The sequence below is a fragment of the Triturus cristatus genome, chromosome 8 (genome assembly GCF_964204655.1).
Source record: "Triturus cristatus chromosome 8, aTriCri1.1, whole genome shotgun sequence".
In the NCBI taxonomy this organism is placed as follows: Eukaryota; Metazoa; Chordata; class Amphibia; order Caudata; family Salamandridae; genus Triturus; species Triturus cristatus.
The window spans coordinates 251,941,705-251,960,354 of NC_140591.1; the positions used below are offsets into that span (position 1 = coordinate 251,941,705).

Here is an 18,650-nt window from a genome sequence, read left to right on the forward strand (position 1 = left end):
GTAAGAAAAAATCACCATCATACTCGAAGTAGTTTTTTGTAAGTGCCAGTCTCGCGCAATCAATGATGAACTGTATGGGACTGATGGATGTCCATTCTTTATTCTTATCCTGAATTTTGTGCCATCCCAAACCCTTTTTGGTTTTGACCTTTATCTCTTCAGACTGCGGTAAACTGAAGGGGAACGGTGTAGACCGGAAAGGGTGCTAATGGTCCATCTCTCGGTCTGAAGCCAGCTCCCAAGGTAATTTTGAGGCCTCGTCCTCTTTGTGGCAGTCACCCTCTCTTGGCCCCTTTACATAGATTTGGTTGAGAGGTGTTCCTCTTATGCAGCATTGCTCTCATCTTCTGGAGAGATAGTCTTTTCAATTTGCCCCTCAACTCCAACTTCAGACTCCGCTCCAGCCCAGTACAGCAGATGCTTGACAACGGCTCTTTTGGCAGGGCTGTGCCTTTGCTGTTGGATACGCTTCTGGTTTTTTCAACACCTGGTACTGATCTGGCTGTTTTCACCCAGGCTTTGCTAGCTAGATTCTGGCCCTTTTTGAATCCCCTTCGGGAGGGCTTCGGGCCTTAAGGAGCATTCTTGGCCCATCGTTTCTCCTGGTGGTCTGTTGAGTAACACAGTTTTTTCAGCCTTTGTCTGTGTGTAGTGATCTCCCTTGCACTACTGGCCTCTGCTGTATGGCTCTGTATCTAGCACCTTGCTTATTTTCTACTTCACTGTGTGGGTTTTCCTTTGTGACCCTTGCTTTCCCTTCTCTTGCAACAGGAATGTTATTTCCATAGAGTACATGGTCGTTCTCCTCCCTGAGTGCCCAACATAATGTATATCTGGTATTATGACTTTTATTTTAGCTTTATTGTCATGCTAATCTAAGTGTGTGTGCAGAGGTCTTGGCCTGTCCCTGCTTATGTGGGGTCCCAGGCATACTCTGTGACTCGGAGAGGAGCACCAAGCATGCATTTGTTATTAGCCCTCTACTGCTGTCCCTGTCCTGGGTATAGTGCATAAAGCAGTGATGGCAGCATACTATGATTTAGACAGATTCATGGTATGATCAGACTTCTTTATATGTGTTAGTGGGAGTGAAGCCTACTGACTTCACTTGTACAGAATCTTGCACTGGCATCCTGTGTGTATGTCAAGTGTGTATGTGTAGTGTGTGTAACCTTGTATAGATTAGTGTGTGAGTAAGTTTGAGTAATAATGACAGTGCCCTCCATTTTGGATGTCTCTGGCTTGGCATAGCACAAAATTAAGGGTGAGGACTGTTCTCGCAGACACTACAAGTGTATTGCCTTCATTCCTGTGGCTGGAGGGAGTTCATTTAGACACTGAAGTGGGGAGGATGGAGACTGGGATATTTTTAGAAATTCCATGAGGCCTTCCGCTAGCAAGAAACTGTTGATTTGACTACCTGAGAACTGCCATTTTGGTGGTTCTTACGGGTGAGGCGTGAGATTGAAGTTTCTGTTGTGTGAGCTGAAGAAGTTTAAAGTTCAGGCCTGGCCTGTTGTCTGTCGCTGATTACTCCTTCAGTTGGGCTGATGACAACCAGTGGCAGAAACCTCACACGTCATTCTCCCTGTGTTGTGTGTGCCAACAGGTTTGTGTCTGCCTCTGTACATACTACCTGCTGTGAGAAGCATCTCTCTACTCAAAGGCTGTGTCCGGAGATCATCCTGAGAAGCATACTTGAAAAAAGAAGTATCCCAAACAAGTTTTGCACTTTGAGAGATTTCGTCCACATATCATTTCTAGAAGATGTGTATAAATGTTGGACTCAAACCACCCTTCTTGGTTCTAATTTCACATCCCTTATGGCTAAGGAAGGGGGTGCTCTACAATGTAGTCAGATGACTGCTATGAAATTAGGATTGATCAGCCAATATTCAAGGAGTGAAGGAACATCACCTGAAGTCTGCACTTTCTGCTGGCAGGTGTGTGGGTCTGCCTGAATCACCTAGAAGCCCTCAGTGTTCCCTTGTGGACTGAGGGACACCTAAAGAGAGCTGACTGCCCAAGAGCAAGCTGGGAGTGACCTATGTGACAGTGGTCTCTCACCACCATTTGCTGACAGGAAACACTGCAAGCTGTTGTATGTTTGGCCCAACTGCCTTGATCATCATAGGCCCGGTTGGGGCTGCATCTAGTACTGAGTTGGGTGGGAGCGGCCATTGATGCGGCCTGTGCCTGTCCTACCAAGTGACCTTGGACATCTCACTCCTAGTGACCCCCAGCATCAGAAATGTGGACACCCAGACTGCTAGAGAGGAGTGAGGAGCGGACAGTTACCTACTTGATACACCATATGGAGGTAAGAATCAAGCCGATCTTGAACTGGGTGCACTTTTGACTGTGAGAACTCTAAGAGACTGTACCTGAGCTTGATTCATACTGTATTTGATTTTTAGAAGTGGGGACCAAACCGAAGAGGACCACCAGGGAGGGACTAGTAAAGGGGGACCAGTGGTGTAGTGCCACAAGAGAGAATCCCACCCAGGGCAAGGGGGACCAGTGGAGTAGTGCCACAAGCAAGAACCCCACCCAGGGCCATTATCTATTATAACTAATTGGATTGTGCGGTATGTGATTAAAAGTGCTTTCTTTTCTTGAAAGGACAAGCACTGGGCTCACCATTGAAAATATTGGGTCAGTTGATTGTTGATTGTTGAATTCGGGCACTCCACGCTGCATCAATGAGAAGCCTGTGACTGCCCTGCCCCGCTGTCCTCGGAATTAAGGATGGAAAAAGTTTCACTTTGCCCAGTTTGCAGAGCTGTAATAGAATGGGCCTGGTGACACCAGAGGCAAATGGCCTCAACCATCATGATTTGGGCCCAGTAGCCCCTGTTTGCCCCATACACCCCCAGTACCACGTTTCGGGGCAGGGTCTTACACCTTGTATAGGTATGCTTTCTCATTTGTCTTTCATTAACTTTGTCATTAGATGGCTTGGAACACTCTTATATAATAGATCATTTCTACCTTCTACAAGGCACCTGTCTTGTGCCCCTTTATTTCTAGAGGGGATGATTGTTTATTGATAACTTATTTTTGTCCTTTTTTTTTGCAAAAACAATTTTTATTGCATAATTCAATTACAATAGCCATCTGCAATGACCAGCATATCATTGGTCTTCTCCTAGTAATATACTCCATTGCATAGTACAGTGCAGACCACTTCCAACTACCAACGCACTGCCCCCCAACACTCCCCAAATACAAATACTCCCTCCCCCCACCCGCATGTCAGTGTGCCATAGTCGCAGGTACCGTGATAAGTCTGTCTCGTGATTGGCCGTGGGAACGGCCGCGGGCCACTCTCCACCCCCATGATCAGGCGCCAAGCAGCAAGGAGAAGAGAAGCCCTCCCGCCCTCACGTGTGACCCGTCAGCTGCCTCTCCACCGCTACTCTGCTGCATGCTGCTCCTGTGCTTCAAAACCCTCCTCCGCTTCTGCGCCCCACCCCCGGAGGTCTACCACTAGCGCTTCCCATGCATGTGCCATGGCTAATGCCTTTTCAACATTTCCCCGCAGCGCTAGCTGCAGCCTAAGTGTACTCTCGCTACCCGCCCATTTTGTGAAGGTAGTTCTCCACCTCTCAAAGCTGGGGCCAGTTCTCGATTTCCAGTGCAGGGTAATTTCTCTTTTAGCCACCACCAGCCCTAGGTCGCAAAACTTGCTCGTGACTTTCGTGCGCGGTGTGTGGGGAAACCACAGCAGCAGGCAAACTCCCATTTCCACCCCCAATTCCCGCCCCGTTACTTGGGTCAAGCAATCAATGACTTCCCCCCAATAACCGCTGAGGACGCCACAGGACCAAAACATGTGCTTAAAGTCGGCCCCCTCCTCCCCACAGCGAGGGCACTGCGGAGCGGGACCCCCAAAATATTGAAATAATGTAGCTGGCGTCAAATAAGCCCTATGCAAGATAAAGTACTGCACCAATTGAAATCTGGCATTACGTGTGCTCTTCCAGGCCCGTCTCTGTAACCTGGGCCACGTCAAGTCCGGGATGGGCTTCCCGATGTCCAATTCCCATTTATCCTTCAGCGCACTCAAAGGGGCTAGGTGTTCCATCGCCATTCTCTGATAGAGGCATGTAATGGCCTTGACTGTGCCCGCCGCCATGACCACATACTGACAGCCGGCAGCCGTCTGCGGTTCAGAGAGTCCCGTATTCCAGTGCTTTTGTAGGGCTGCCACCAGGGCCGCGTGGAGTAGATAGTCTCCCCTCGGGATCCCAAAGGAATCCTGCAGTCCCTGGAATGGCTGAAGTGCTCCATTGAGGTACAGGTCCCCCACCATCTGTATCCCTAGGTCTTCCCACTGAGCCAGCCCCGACCAGTCCCTGCCGTGGGGGAGGGCCGTGCACATACCCAATGGGATCTCCGGGGCGTAGGGGTGAACAGTGCCGACCCTCCGCAAGCTGCGGTTCCAACACAACCGGAGCGTTCGCTCCTCAAGCGTCAGTTGCGACAGCTCGAGTCGCTGCTGGAAGACAATAAAAGAAAGGACATGCCGCGGGATCACCCTGCCCTGCGGGTCTTCGGGACCTCTAAACTCCCTTGCCACCGCCTGCGTTAGCCATTGCAGCTGGGCCGCCAAATAATACCACTCGAAGTCGGGCACAGCAAGCCCTCCCTCTTCTCTGGGCCGTCGTAGTGTGGCCAGCGCCACCCGTCGTCTGCCAGATCCCCAGATAAAGCCCGTGATCATGGCTGTGAGCCTGCGGAAGAACGACACCGGCACCCAAATAGGGAGCGTACGGAAAAAATACAACAGTCGCGGGAGCGCCACCATCTTCAGTAGCGCTACCCTCCCAGCTACCGAAAGAGGCAGGGTGCTCCAGAATATAATACTGCCCGCTAGACCTCTAATCGCCCTCCCTACATTCCCCTCCAACAGATCTTGCTGGGTGCGGTAGATATGCACTCCCAGGTACGGCAGACAGCTAGCTTCACAGCGGATAGCCCCGAGGGCGGGGGGGGGTCTCCTCCCACTGTGTAACAGGGTATACACAAGTCTTGCCCCAGTTGAACTTATTTTTGTACTTGCCACCTTTACGTACAAGTGGGTTGGGGTCTGGAACATGACTCTTTTCTTACCATTTGGGTGGCTTTTGTTTTCATTGCTAGTTTGTTGGTGTCACCCAGTTATGATATGCTGGACCGTTCATTCAATAGTGGTGTCTAGATGTTTTACTCTTTCTCCTATACATTTCTCTGTTTCAGTTGTTAACTTGTTCCCCATAAGTTTGAAGTGGTATGTCCCTTGTGTTAGGCTCCTGCCTTGTTTTGATGGTGTTGCTCTTTGGGATGATATCTAGTCATCATGAGTCTTGTGTCCTTCAGGGGGCATTTTCTGTTTGCTAGTGCCTAGGGTTGGATGGTTTAGCCTAACGAGCCATGGTGGTCAACCCTTTGGCTGTTTTTCTGCTCCGCCCTGTCTCCATGGGTTCATTTTCATTAACTGAGTAATCTGCAGGGAGAAGTATACATCAGAAAAAAGTTACTTACATTTGGTAATGTTTTTTTGCGGTGGATACTTGTCTACCTGCAGTTTTCTCACTGGCTCACCTGCCAAACCGCTCTAATGTATGGTTATTGTGTGACAGTAAGGTACTAAGTTGGTTTTGTGCACTGTATTCCTTTAAAGTTGTCAGGCTCGTCTCCGCCTCTAAAAGCGTGAAGGAAAAAGGAAGAGAATTGTAGTCAGATCACCGGGTGCTGCCGTATGTGGCTCCGTAATGTTACATCTCAGTAGGTTTTGGAATCAACTTAGAGCATAGCGCCACTTATCGGCATGGGAGAGCTATTACAAATGTTCCAGACCCAGCCTGGTGCCTGGAGGAGATTCATGAGGAGAGGAATCTGCAGGTGGAGTATCAACCAGAGATACAAAAAGAATTAAAAGGAAATTGAGTATCAACTAGAGATATTATTACCGAATGTAAGTAACCTTTTATTTAAGTCTTGTGATCCACTGCTCATTCTCGCTCTTCACTTGAGCTGGAACAATTTTCAAAGTGAGTGTGAAGGCCATCGACAAAATCTCAGAAACAAAATAAAAAGTGATTGGGTTTGCAAATAATCCAAATGCTTCTTATAAAGTGTAGGAAATGGGTTCCGCCGATTTAATCCCCATGGGTATTTTGCTTTTTGACTATGCTGTTTTGGACAGTGAGTGAGTCTCACTCATGGTAAATTCTGAAGGAGGGTAATAAGAATGCTAACTAGTGTCCGCCTTTTAAGATATGGCTGCTGCCACGCAGCTAAAGTAAGAGGCTCTGAGTTGGTTATACATAAACATGAGTGTGTGAGACTACATTCTAGCTTTTCCCAGTGTCCGTGCACAGGAAGCCTGTCACAGAAGGGACCATTAAGGGTTGCTTCTGACCTGGTGTAGTTCTTATAATATGAGTGGGCATTCATAGTGTAGGTCTGTAATGCTTAACTGAAAAGAGAGGGTACTTTCTCCCTACGTAAGCTTAGAGATACTGGTCAAGTCAAGAGGATGATCACCCCAGAACCTTAACTGATGCTACGGGGGCTGCTGGATGAGTGGGGAGGTGGGGGTGAGGTGGTACAGGAGGAGCACCAGGATTCTGGTCACCATAGGCTGTCTGGGAGCCAAGAGAGACATTGCATTGCTACTGGAGGTAAAAGAATGCTCTCTCTATGGCGGAATGGTCAAGGGGCATAGACTACGGCACCATTGCAGAACAATATGTAAATAAATTGCGGGGGTGCCACAAGAAATATACGAAAATATGGGGCCCGTGGATGGAACCCTCAGAGAGGTAGGAGGTAGGCTGCGCCGCGTGAGAACGATAAACAATATTTTATATATGCTCATTAGGTGAACCTCGATAAGCTGTATGCATGGACGGATAACTGTGTTTGTATAACCAAATGTGAATAAACGTAGTATATAAAAAAGAGATACTGCTCGGGTATCAATTCCATTGTAAACCTGCATCCCAAGTGCTGATCCACTGTCACTTGCAGCATAACTGCACTCCTTATGGCACTTGGAGAATTCCTCTATTTCAGCTCATAATCCGATTCCAGGCCTTTGTCCCTCCTACTGTGCCAATTCAATTACTCTGCTAGACAGCAGGGGGATAGCCCCCACATTCACAGTATTTGACCCAGTTCCTGGGAAAGGAGGACATGGTTTGCTGATTAACTGTTCACACTCCACCCTGCCTGGGCAAGACCAAGCCAATGGAAACAAAGGAAGAAGGCCAAACCTCTGAAGCCTAACATAGGATGGGTTTCCTATTTGAAGTTTTGATGGGACTTATTCGGACACCTGTGTCAGTTGGGGTCGGGGCTGAAGCTCTCGGGGTAGGTCTTTCCATAGACCACTTCAAGCCGCCAAGTTTAAATGTCCTAGAATGCTGTGCAGAATGGTTAGGGCAGGATTGGAGCGATGGTGTTATCCTAGGATTGAGAAGAAATGCCTAAATTTCAGAGCTTTTCACCCCCACTTAAAAACCCCTGCATGAGGGAAAGACTGTTGAGAGCTCCCGCTAAAGGAATGTCCAGCTGCAAGGAGAAGCCACCTGACTCCACTGCAAGGATGGACTTAAGGACTTTGACTCCAGCTGGCACTCAGGTGTACAGAGTGTTTCTCTAGGTTGTGTTGCTACCCCCCTTATATCCTCTAAGGGACAGTAGAGGGATGGACTTGCTGGGAGGAATCTAGAGCGTTCCCCCCCCAATCTTCAGTGGACTGACCCAGCAGATGAGTGAGCTCCATCAGGAGAGGGTCAGTGACTATGCTGATGACACAGGTGCCTTGTAAGATGGTCAAAGTTGCGGGGCCTGGAGAGTATGGCACGGGGAGAGCCCAATAAACCCTTGCAAAGGCATGGCATTTGCATATTGTTCTTCTGTGGTGCCCCAGAAAGGACAGGGTATACAAAAAGATATGCCTTCTCTGTTATTAAGTTAGAGGCACTATGTGTACTGTCAAATCTATTGTATGAAGTGGCTAAATCATACAATTACTCATACATCTTTGTACAGTTACGTTTTGCATGTATAGAAGAGCATAGCATGTACACATTTCGCACACTTTAAAAGAAAATCTCAGATATGGTAATCTGAAAAAACTGCCTTTAGTGCTCCAAACATGAAAGTGTGAAAAACTTCACCAGTGTAGATAGGGTGAGTGAAAAGGCAGGATTTAATGCACAAGGATATTGCTGTGATGAAACCCTGGTATTTTGAGTCATTGGTTGTAATCAACAATTCTGTTTAGGGAACCTTTTTTAAATAAACATATGGTTGAACACCAGTCCAATATTTTAAAATCAAGTGGTGAATGAGCAAGGTTTGTTTGAAGAAACCTATGGCAAGAGTATGGACACCTTTGGTTTGAAAGCCACCTTTTAAAAAATTGTAGAGATCAGGTGGCATATACTGTTCAAGTTCATTGTCTTTGTAGGTCTCGCCTAGCGTTGCAGCGCATGCGCTGCTCGCTCGGCGAGACATAAGTTAGAGAGGAGATTTGAGAAGGGGGCTCGAAGCCCTGCCCCTCATTTTCATTGGCTGGCATCACCGTTTATGCTAAACGGTGGCCTGCCATTGGAAATGGGGTTTTGTAGCCGCTGCCCTTTCTCCTTTTCAGATGGCCCATCCGGACTGGATCGCCTGCTTCATGGCTGTCGTGAAGCAATTTCTTATCTTTATTAGGCGTGTTATATAAACAAGTCATGAGATCCAGTCCGGATGGGCCGTCCCCAAAGGAGACAGAGCGGTAACAATCAAGCACTGTTTGATGCCTTGTTATATTCTTATAACTTGTTATACATAATGCTTGTTATATTCTTATAACTCGTTATATATTATGTGCTTTGTTCCACATTGCAGCAGTCTTTTCATGGCTTCACCCGCTTTATGAACGCCGTGCTTTAACTTTTACATAATCAGCGCAGCACCCACATGAACTTTTGTATACTAAGTGCGGCACCCGTTTAACTTTTAAATACTCTGCGCGGCGCCTGCTTTAACTTTTACATACTAAGAGCAGCAGGCACTTTAAATTGTCTCACGCTGTTTCCTGCTTGCCCATAACTGCTCTCGTTATAGCACACTACCATTTCCTAGCCTATGGTAATGGGCTGATTGCTTGCTACTCGTTTCGTCTCCAATACGCCACACTCCTCCCAGTCATCATAGAATGATTTTGATCTTACGGTATTTATTGCTTTATAATTTATATGAAAGGAAATTGGTTTCTTCGTTGTCCTCTTTGAATGCCCAGTCCTCTTTCTAGCCCCATGGTTTCACTCTTTTCAGTGATTCGACCCTTTGAACAGCTCAGGATTCAAGGGAGGAAGTGTCTCAGCTTCCGAACATGTGCAGGGCAGCGGGTAATGGACAGCTGGGGTTGTGTGGATGGGGAAGAATTCATCCAGAAGGAGAATGCAGCTCACCATCACCCGGGGTAAAACTGTGGGGATTCGCTTTTCACACGCCGGGGCTCCCCTTAATGCTATGCCTAATACATCGGATCATGTCCGCCCCCCATCTCCTAGGTAAGTTTACCCGCTTTGAATGAATGACTGGTTCGCCGCTATCACCATGAACTCCTTCCCGGCGTCAGATCAGGACAAAAGCTGCATGTAGCACCGCACATCGGAATGTGTTCGGCTGCGCGGTCCTCGGACAGACCTGTGATGCCCAAACTGGAGAACAAATTGCATCTTTTGGACTACTGCTTTTACCCAGGGTGCTCCGGTGCGTGCCTCTACACTACTACACCATTGTTAGGGTGAGCTCAGCTTTCACGCATGTCACGTATACAATCACCCACTGGTATATACCCCAGTCACATTTAATCTGCAGTTGCATAAATATATCTAACATGAAATGATTAAACTTTGTGATCACAATTTCATAATAAAGTACTCTTTCTGTGGCGATGTATGCCATAAGCAGTGCCTTGGTAGACTGCAAAAGAAACGCAAAACTGTAATGATACTACAACCTTCCTCGTGGAAAATTGTTAGGTCTTGTCAAGGATCCAGTAAAGCAGCAAAGAAGAAAGAGCAAAAAAAGTCATTGCTGATCAAAGGGGATATTGAGACGGTGTCAAAGCACCCAGCCCCCATGTTGCCCCCTTATCCTTCTCTTTGAACTCCTCAGAGGAAGTAGGTTGCTAATTACTGTAATCACAGCTTGCTGTCTGACAACAACAAAGCAAGCCACCCTCTTGTACCCAAAGAGCTGAGATCATTCAGGAACAAGCATTTGCAATGCAATAGGTCATGCATTTCGCGAGTTTGAGCTATTGGCATTGTAAATGACAATTCCTTTTATTTATGTTGTGGTTTTTAAAACATAAATAAAAGGCATTGTCATTTACAATGCCAATAGCTTAAACTCGCGTAAATCCAATAGGTGTTGCTTTTGGTATTGTAAATAACAATGCCTTTTAATTTTTTTAAAGGCATTGCCATTTACAATGTCAATAGCTCAAAATAATGTAATTGCGAGACCTATTGCATTGCAAATGCTTGTTTCCCTTGCGGTGCTGTGTCCATACATTTCAACCCATTTGGTTTAGAGGTATTCTAAGGATGGGGGCTGGTGTGTAATAGATTATTTTAGTTTTTGCAGGGGAACACCCACAGCAGGTATTAGAGGCCTCGATTTGGTATGGAAAGGCTTGTGGGTCCCGGAGAACTAGTTAGATTGGTATAAAAAATCTTGTGGGTACTGACGGTTTAGATGGCTGGTACAGAAAGTCTTGGTGGGGGGTTACAATAGTTGTAAAGGAAAGTTTAGTAGTTTAGGTTTTCCTTAATGTTTGTTTTCTCATCATCATCTTGTTTTCTTTTTTGAATATGGCCGACATTGTATTGTTTATGTAACTGTACCTCCTGGTAGACAAATCAGAGACTCGCTCTACTGGAAAGTCAGCTAGAAACGGTAATAGTGGGTCTCAACAAAATCATACTTAGGCTCACCTCACACCGGAATTCTCAGCAACGCCCACACCTCACACCCAAAAATATCAACACGAAAGACCCAAGACCTCTAAAGGCTCAATGGAACAGCTGGAAAAACAACGCCCCTCGCGAACCAATCACAGAGACCTAATAGAACAAAAACCCCAATGCCCATGAGAGAGGCAATGTAACTTGCCACCTCATATGACATATCCACCCTACTATCACCCCTAACTCCAAGATCCAGGTTATCACCGGATTCGGTAGAGACCGCTCCCCACCCAGAACGCCAAGACCACCAGCTTTCCTCTCCTCTATTCCCATGGCCCCCCTAACGAAGAATCTCAACAACGAGGAGATCAACATCAAATGCCTACTCACTAACTGCAGATTGACCACGAAACATGCTACCGAACTGGGAGAAAGCATCCTTGAACACGATATAGACATCATGTTCATTACTGAAACATGGCTCAATGAGTTCTCTGCCCCATCCATGTACATGCTTGTACCCCAGGCTTCTCAATCATTAACAAAAACTGAAAAATCAAACGAGGTGGGGGTACTGCAATCATACACAAGGACAGCATCAATGTAACGGAAATTGACTCCTTCAACTATAACTCATTTGAATGCCTAACTGCCAACATTAAGATGAGGGAAAACAAAACTCTACTATGCCATCTCCTCTACCATCCACCTGGCAACACCACCGCATTCGGTGAACACCTCTCCGACCTGATAACTCACTGTGCACTCTGGGACTCCAACAGCCTAATTCTTGGTGACCTCAACCTACAATGGAATGAGGAAAGCAACTTGATGATCCAAACCTTGAATGGACTGCTGCACAACACCAGTCTTACCCAACACTGTACAGAACAAACACATAACAGAGGATCAATCCTGGATGCCATCATAGCCCAAGCAGACACAGTAACTATCGACCACATCCTGCCGGTGGACTGGTCAGACCACCATTTAATTATATTCCACATCAACCAAACTACCCAATGCCTGCCACACACGCAAGAACCCTCCCCCCACTGGGCGAGAAACCTAAAATAAATTCCTCTTAGGGACTTGGAGGAAAAGGTAAGCGCGCTCTTCCCCATCACCACAGACAACCTCTCTACAACAGAACTAACCTCACAATACAATACAAATATGACCTCTGTCATGGACCAATTAGCCCCCATGAAAAAGAAAAGAGTCAGAAACACCCCTTCTAGATCCTGATTCAACTCTGACATTAACTCTGAAAGAAGACAGCTTAGAGCTGCAGAAAGACTCTGGCGGAACAATCCGTCCATAATCCTTCTTAATCGACTCAAATCAGTTCGTAGGGCATACAATAAGCACATCAAGAACGAAAAAAAGTCCTTCTTTTGTAGGACCCTTGACAACACAAAAACAGGCCGAAAGAACTCTTCAATGTCATCAGACAACAAACTTCAAAGCCCCCTGCACCCACTGTGCAGGCCTCCAAAATCCTATGTGAGAACTTTGCCAATTTCTTCGATGATAAAATCACAAAGATTGAACTCTCCCTGGACGTCCACCCCTGCCACCCTGACAGTACCTCACTCACTGAGACAGAAGCTACCACACCCAAGCACCACCCAAACAAATAGAAATCGTTCAACCCCATCTCTGAAGCTGAGATAGCAATAATGATTGCTAGTCTGACTCCCTCAACTCACGTCTCGGACCCCATTCCGTCCCAACTGGCCAAAAAGATCAATCTCACCCTAGCACCGATCTGGACCAAGATTATAAATAGCTCCCTGAGAACTGGAGTCCTGTCTGACTGTCTCAAAATCGGACAAGTCACACCTCTGCTAATGAAACCGGGCTCAGACGCAAATGATCTGAACAACTTCAGACCCGTCTCCAACCTTCCTTTCCTAGCTAAAATGCTGCAAAGGTGTGCTCTCCTCCAACTCACCCAACACATGGACTGCAATAAACTCCTAGACCCTCACCAATAGGGTTTCAGAAAAGGATGCAGCACAGAGACAGCGAGCCTGAACGTCATAGATGACATCCACAACTCTCTAGACAACGACCAATGCTGTCTACTCATACTCTTAGACCTATCGGCAGCCTTCGACACGGTTGACCACAAATTACTCATTAAGGTACTACAAGAGAGGGTGGGAGCGGACGAGGTGGTCTTACAGTAGTTCACCTCCTTTCTACAGAAGCGCACCCAAAAGATAAAAATCAACAACTTCCTGTCTGACCTACGTCCGGTCAACAGGGGTGTACCCCAAGGATTGGTTCTCTCCCCACAACTCTTCAACATCTACATGGAACCCCTCACCGCCATACTCAAAAAATCCAACATCCCCTTCCACCTCTATGCGGACGACACCCAGATCTATCTCGAAACCTCTTCCATGGACGACATCCAAAGACTAAATGACACTTTAATAGGAGTCCAACACTGGCTACCACTCAAATCACTTGAAACTCAACCAAGACAAAACAGAAATCTTTCTAATTTCCAACAAGGAGCAGAACCCCCAAATCACAGAATGGCTGAAAGCTATTGATGCTCTCAACTGCAATCTCACCCTGGCCGACTCAGTGAAATCACTGGGAATCACACTGGACCCAAACTTAGACATGGCCAAACACATCAAAAACTCTGCCAAGGACGCCTTCCTCAACCTCAAACTGCTCAATAAAATCAAGCCCTTCATCCCTCCAAATTACCTTAAACAAGCTACCCAAGCCCTAGTGCTGTCCAGCCTGGACTATGGGAATGCAACCCTCACAGGAGCAGCAAAATCCCACCTGGCTTCCCTCAGAGCAACTCTGAATGCAGCAGCCAGAATGGTCACCGGAGTAAATAAATTTGAACACATCTCGCTTGCACTCAGAGAACTAAAATGGCTCCCAATAGAAATGCGTGCGAACTTCAGAACTGCCTGTCTCACACACAAAGCTCTACACACCGGAAAACCTGCCTACCTGGCCGCGAAACTCAAAAAAGCAATCCAGACAAGTAGCCTCAGGAGTAGCAACACTCTACTCCTCATCCCCCCGAGAACTCGCAAACAAAAAACTGCATCTCGATCTTTCTCGGGAAATGCACCAAAATTCTGGAACTCCATCCCAGTCCATATCAGGACCACCCCCTCCTTTGTAAACTTCAAAAGACAACTCAAAGACCTCTTCCTCAACCGATCCCTTCCTAATGGATAGACGCTGCCCAAACGCAAACTCCTGCACACTGCAGCACTCAGTCACCTGAGCATTAAAACTTCTACCTCACCCACCACCCAAACGGTACTTGGGCCTCCCCCCTCGAAAAAGGTCCTCACACAAATCAATTTGTATACAACTCCTATATAATGCATTTTCATGCTAATAATGTGATACTATATTCTCAGACTTTTAATTCGCCATGACTCAATATTTATAATATTGTTTTTCTTTGACTGATTTCACCATTACTTATGTTGTAAAGCGCTCCGATACCCTCGGGTCTGGCTAGCGCTAAATAAAACTCCTAAATAAATAAAAACTATTGACATATCATTGTTGCGGTTTGTCTAACAAACAAGATGTAATGGTTTTCCTTCTTTGAAATCTTTCAATAAAACAATTTACAGAAATAAACATAATACAGAATTGCAAATCCATTGCACCAGCCCCCCATCCTAAGGAGACCTCTATACCAAATGTTGTCAAAATGCCTCAACAAGTTAAGGGGTGAAGAGCTCTGGGTTCTTTAAGAAGAAAGAGCCAGTGTCATCTCCTAGTGTGTCTTCAGGTGAAGTTACCAGGGAGGAGCTCCTTTCACTTCCACAAATTGGTTAAGAGTTGGTTTCTCTTTTCAGGTGTTTGAGAAACCAGCTGGATTACTGAAAGGTCCCACTGGTGGTCCTGATCCAAGTCACCCAGCGTGGTTCTCCTGCAACTTAGGTTGTCAACCTGCAGGCAATCCTGATATTGGTGAGAACTGCAGGTGATCTTGGGACTGGGATTCCGGGTTTACAGATCTATCTGGTTCCCCCTCATCCCCCTCACAGGGTACCGTTCTCATTTTTGGGAGCAGGAGTTTCAAGGGAGTAGTTATCAGTTTCTCACTTCCTGGTGCAGAGCCATTTCATTTAGGAACGTTCATTGCTGAGTGACTGTTACCCCCTTTTTTCTGGAGTGGTTATTGTTAGTCACATTTCTCCTCCCAAGTAGGGGGAGGAGACAGAAAGGCAACATACACCCTTCCCTTAAGTTTGTGTGATCAGTGATGGTGTACATTTTTATGTTGCATTTGTATACTACAAGCAGAATTGCCTTAAGGTCCTGCAAGACTTATCATGTGGTACTGTACAACTTATATCTGTATGAATATGACTACATTTAAAATGTAATTAATATTAGTAGCCCCATCTTCTATGTTAATTCCCAATGCAATGTTTTTCTCCTTTCTGTGACTATTAGACAATGGCTACTAAAAATAAAAAGCATCAAATTTGTTTATAGGATGAAAAATGGAGCCGAAATTTTGACCCTAAACTACAGTCCCTTTTGGGTGAACTGGAGGCTGGTTTGGGCATTGTTCTAAGAAGGTCGGATCCTAGCTACTTGGGAAGCAAGTTCAGAGGAGAAGATGACATACTTGGTAAATACCATTGTAAATTCACTTCTGGCCTAAGCTTGAGTACAGACCTTTTTGTTTTTTGGGTTTTTTGTGCTTTTTTGTTTCACTAACACTTTCTTCTGTTTGGCAGGTATACTTACTCCAAGTGATGAGTTCCAGTTTTGGACTGAGCTTGCACAAACCTCAACTAAATCCAGTAACAAAGAGAGGGCCAGCCATTTTACAGTACTTTTTCAAAATGTTGCAAAGGTAATTTATTAAATTCAACCTTACTTGGGTGGGATTAGGCTGAAACTCTCCTCCCCTTATGGATTGCAGGTATAAAGGGATGTTAGTCGAAAAACTAATCTGAAGTATTTACCCGCTGTTATCCTGTTTAGCACAAACTCATAATTGGAATATCTGTTAAGGCTTACCCTTTTTTAAAAAGGCTACATGTTTTGTTTGTTAGGTTTTTCTTATGTACATGGTCTTAAACATGAAGTATGTGTAAGCCTTATTCTCAGGGTACCTTTATTTCTGGCAGAGATTTCTGCGGAGCTTCTCATTCACCAGACTCCTCATCGAATATATTCTGTTTTTATGCAGGACTCCCTATAATAGGCCCACTAGTGTGCCAAAACCAACAAGACAGCACATCAGAATACGCACCTCTAACATAGGCAATAATTTGCATTGATGGTGTGGGCCATTGATGTACCGATCACTGCACAGTCCAAAGCAACCTTTTTGTGAATGTTCATGCTTTTAATGACCTTCACCTAGGCAGATCTTTAGATTTTTGTTTTAAAATGATTGAGCCAAGCAGATTCTGTCTCACCTGCTTATTTTCTTGGACAGTGATTAGTCATTCGAGGCTTCATTAGGCCTCGGCTAGCGTTGCAGCGCATGCGCTGCTCACTTTGCGAGGCATGCAGTATACACTTTAGTGGAGAAGCTACGTGGAAGCTCCGCTCCGCCCATATTTCTTATTGGCTTATTTCCTCAATGCAGCCATCCCATAGGTTTTATGCTTGTTAGTTCCGCCTTATGATGACCATGTCGTCATTTGTATCCTGCCACGGCTACTGACCCCTTTACTTCAGGCACTATTTTATTCCCCTACCTCACCCCCCTCCCAGTCCATCCTTCTCGGCCCCTCCCACCCGCACTCTCGTTCCTGCACTTTCTTTGCGTGCGCATAGCCCCCCCACCAAGCTCTGTCTGGTTATCCGGGGCTGGAATTCTCAGCGGCAACCTCACCCCCTCAGTCCGTCCTTCTCGGTTCCTCCCACCCGCACTCCAATTCCTGCACTTTATTTGCGTGCGCATAGCCCCCAGCATCCCCCCGCCATGCGCTGTCTGTTTATCCGGGGCTGGCATTCTAAGCGGCAAATGCCCTGCATTAGTGCCACCCCGGTGCCCCTCCAACCCACACTCCAATTCCTGCACTTTCTTTGCGTGCGCATAGCACCCAGGCCCCCCGTCCCCACCATGCGCTGTCTGTTTATCTGGGGCTGGCATTCTAAGCGGCAAATGCCCTGCATTAGTGCCACCCCGATGCCTTTGAAAAGGATAGTTTGCCGTTTGACTTGGCCATGTTAGTGATTAAAGAAAGCCGGGGTAACGCAGCACCGAGCTATTAAGCTGGTGATCCGGACGTGTGTCCAATCCGTAAAAAAGCAACAACGCTCCTCGGCTGTAAGCGGAGCATAAATTGGGAACAGTAACGGCACGGGCATGGTGCGGAGGCGCGTGAAGGCGGGCATGGGCGAGCGCAAGGGGCTGCCGAGGATGAAGGTCAAAGTAAGTACTTGTCACGTTATTGAGTACTTTTTTTCTATGACATTGTTGCCTTTTAACTATATGATGCGCTAAAAGCTCACCCTCTGAAGAAATCTCGTAACTGTACATTTCAAAGAGTTTGCCACAGGAGTGCCTTTTCACGGTGCGGGGTCTGGTTAACCTTGATTACGTATCAGTGGACATGCCCCCATCATGCTCTGCTTTGGGGGAATTGGAACTCCACAGAGACACGGCATGGCGGCTAACAGAGTGAAACAGAACGGGATGTGAGTGATAGCTTCTCAATAATGAAGTATCCTGCGCATGGACCAATCAAGAGATTCTACTACTTCCCCAGTATATTTTCTACGCTTTTTGCTCTGTAGTTTAACCGTACTACATTTTAAATTATTTGTTACTTTTGGGATACTTGTAAAATTATTGAATACTTTTTTCTTTGTGCATATTTACCTTTAAAATATAAGATGTGTTAAAAGCTCGCCCTGGACAAAATTGCATAACTTCATATTTCGAATAGTTTGCCACAGAAGTGCCTATTCATTGGGTGGGGTCTGGTTAATCTTGATTATGTTAGCTGATACATGCACTCTCTCCTCTTCTGGAGCTTCTGTTTGGTTGGGACCCCAGTGTATAGTCTCATCTGCCCTGTTCGTACTTCAGAGTCTTTTCTTTTAGCACTATGCATTTAGTTTTGTAGACCTGATGCTATGCATCTTGTGCCATCTCGCAATGACCCAATTGCTACTCTTCGAAGTCTTGCTCCATTAGCCTAACAGTGACCCCTCCCCCCCCTTGCACATCCCTCATATACTACCACAACTGTGCTATATGTCCACTTTTACCCTTGCTCTCTGTCTTGCCTCAGCAACATTAGCGCCCCAGGCGACTCTGCTTCACTTTAGTGGCCTCTGAAAATTGGTCCCCGGATTCAAAACTTCTCTTCCTTTGACAACTGCTTGAAAAGGACACAACCACGTTCTATATTATTTGATAACCATAAAAATCCATTATTAGTGAAGTATTTACCCCCATTAGAATCCAAAAGATACCAGGTATACCAACAAATAAGTTAAATTAATTAACCAATGATGAAAATATCAGCAACCTCAAACCTATTGAATTTGGATAAATACTCATATAATGGAGATAATGTGTATAACTGGGACACTTGCTAATAAAAGGGAGCACTTGACAAAGCCAATAGCCTGGCTTGGTGGCGCCAACACATGCTTTCACAAATGCTTATTTTTACTAGTGGTACGAAAGGGGGCTTGACT

General features: G+C 46.0%; 1 protein-coding gene across 1 annotated transcript in view; it reads left to right on the plus strand.

Moving 5' to 3' along the window:
- DYNC2H1 (dynein cytoplasmic 2 heavy chain 1) overlaps positions 1-18,650 on the plus strand; it is a 1,714,832-nt gene that overhangs the window by 45,396 nt on the left and 1,650,786 nt on the right. Inside the window, exons 3-4 of the mRNA XM_085621461.1 lie at positions 15,471-15,609; positions 15,719-15,837. Coding sequence (XP_085477587.1) covers positions 15,471-15,609; positions 15,719-15,837 — 258 coding nt within the window. The remainder of the gene's footprint in view (positions 1-15,470; positions 15,610-15,718; positions 15,838-18,650) is intronic.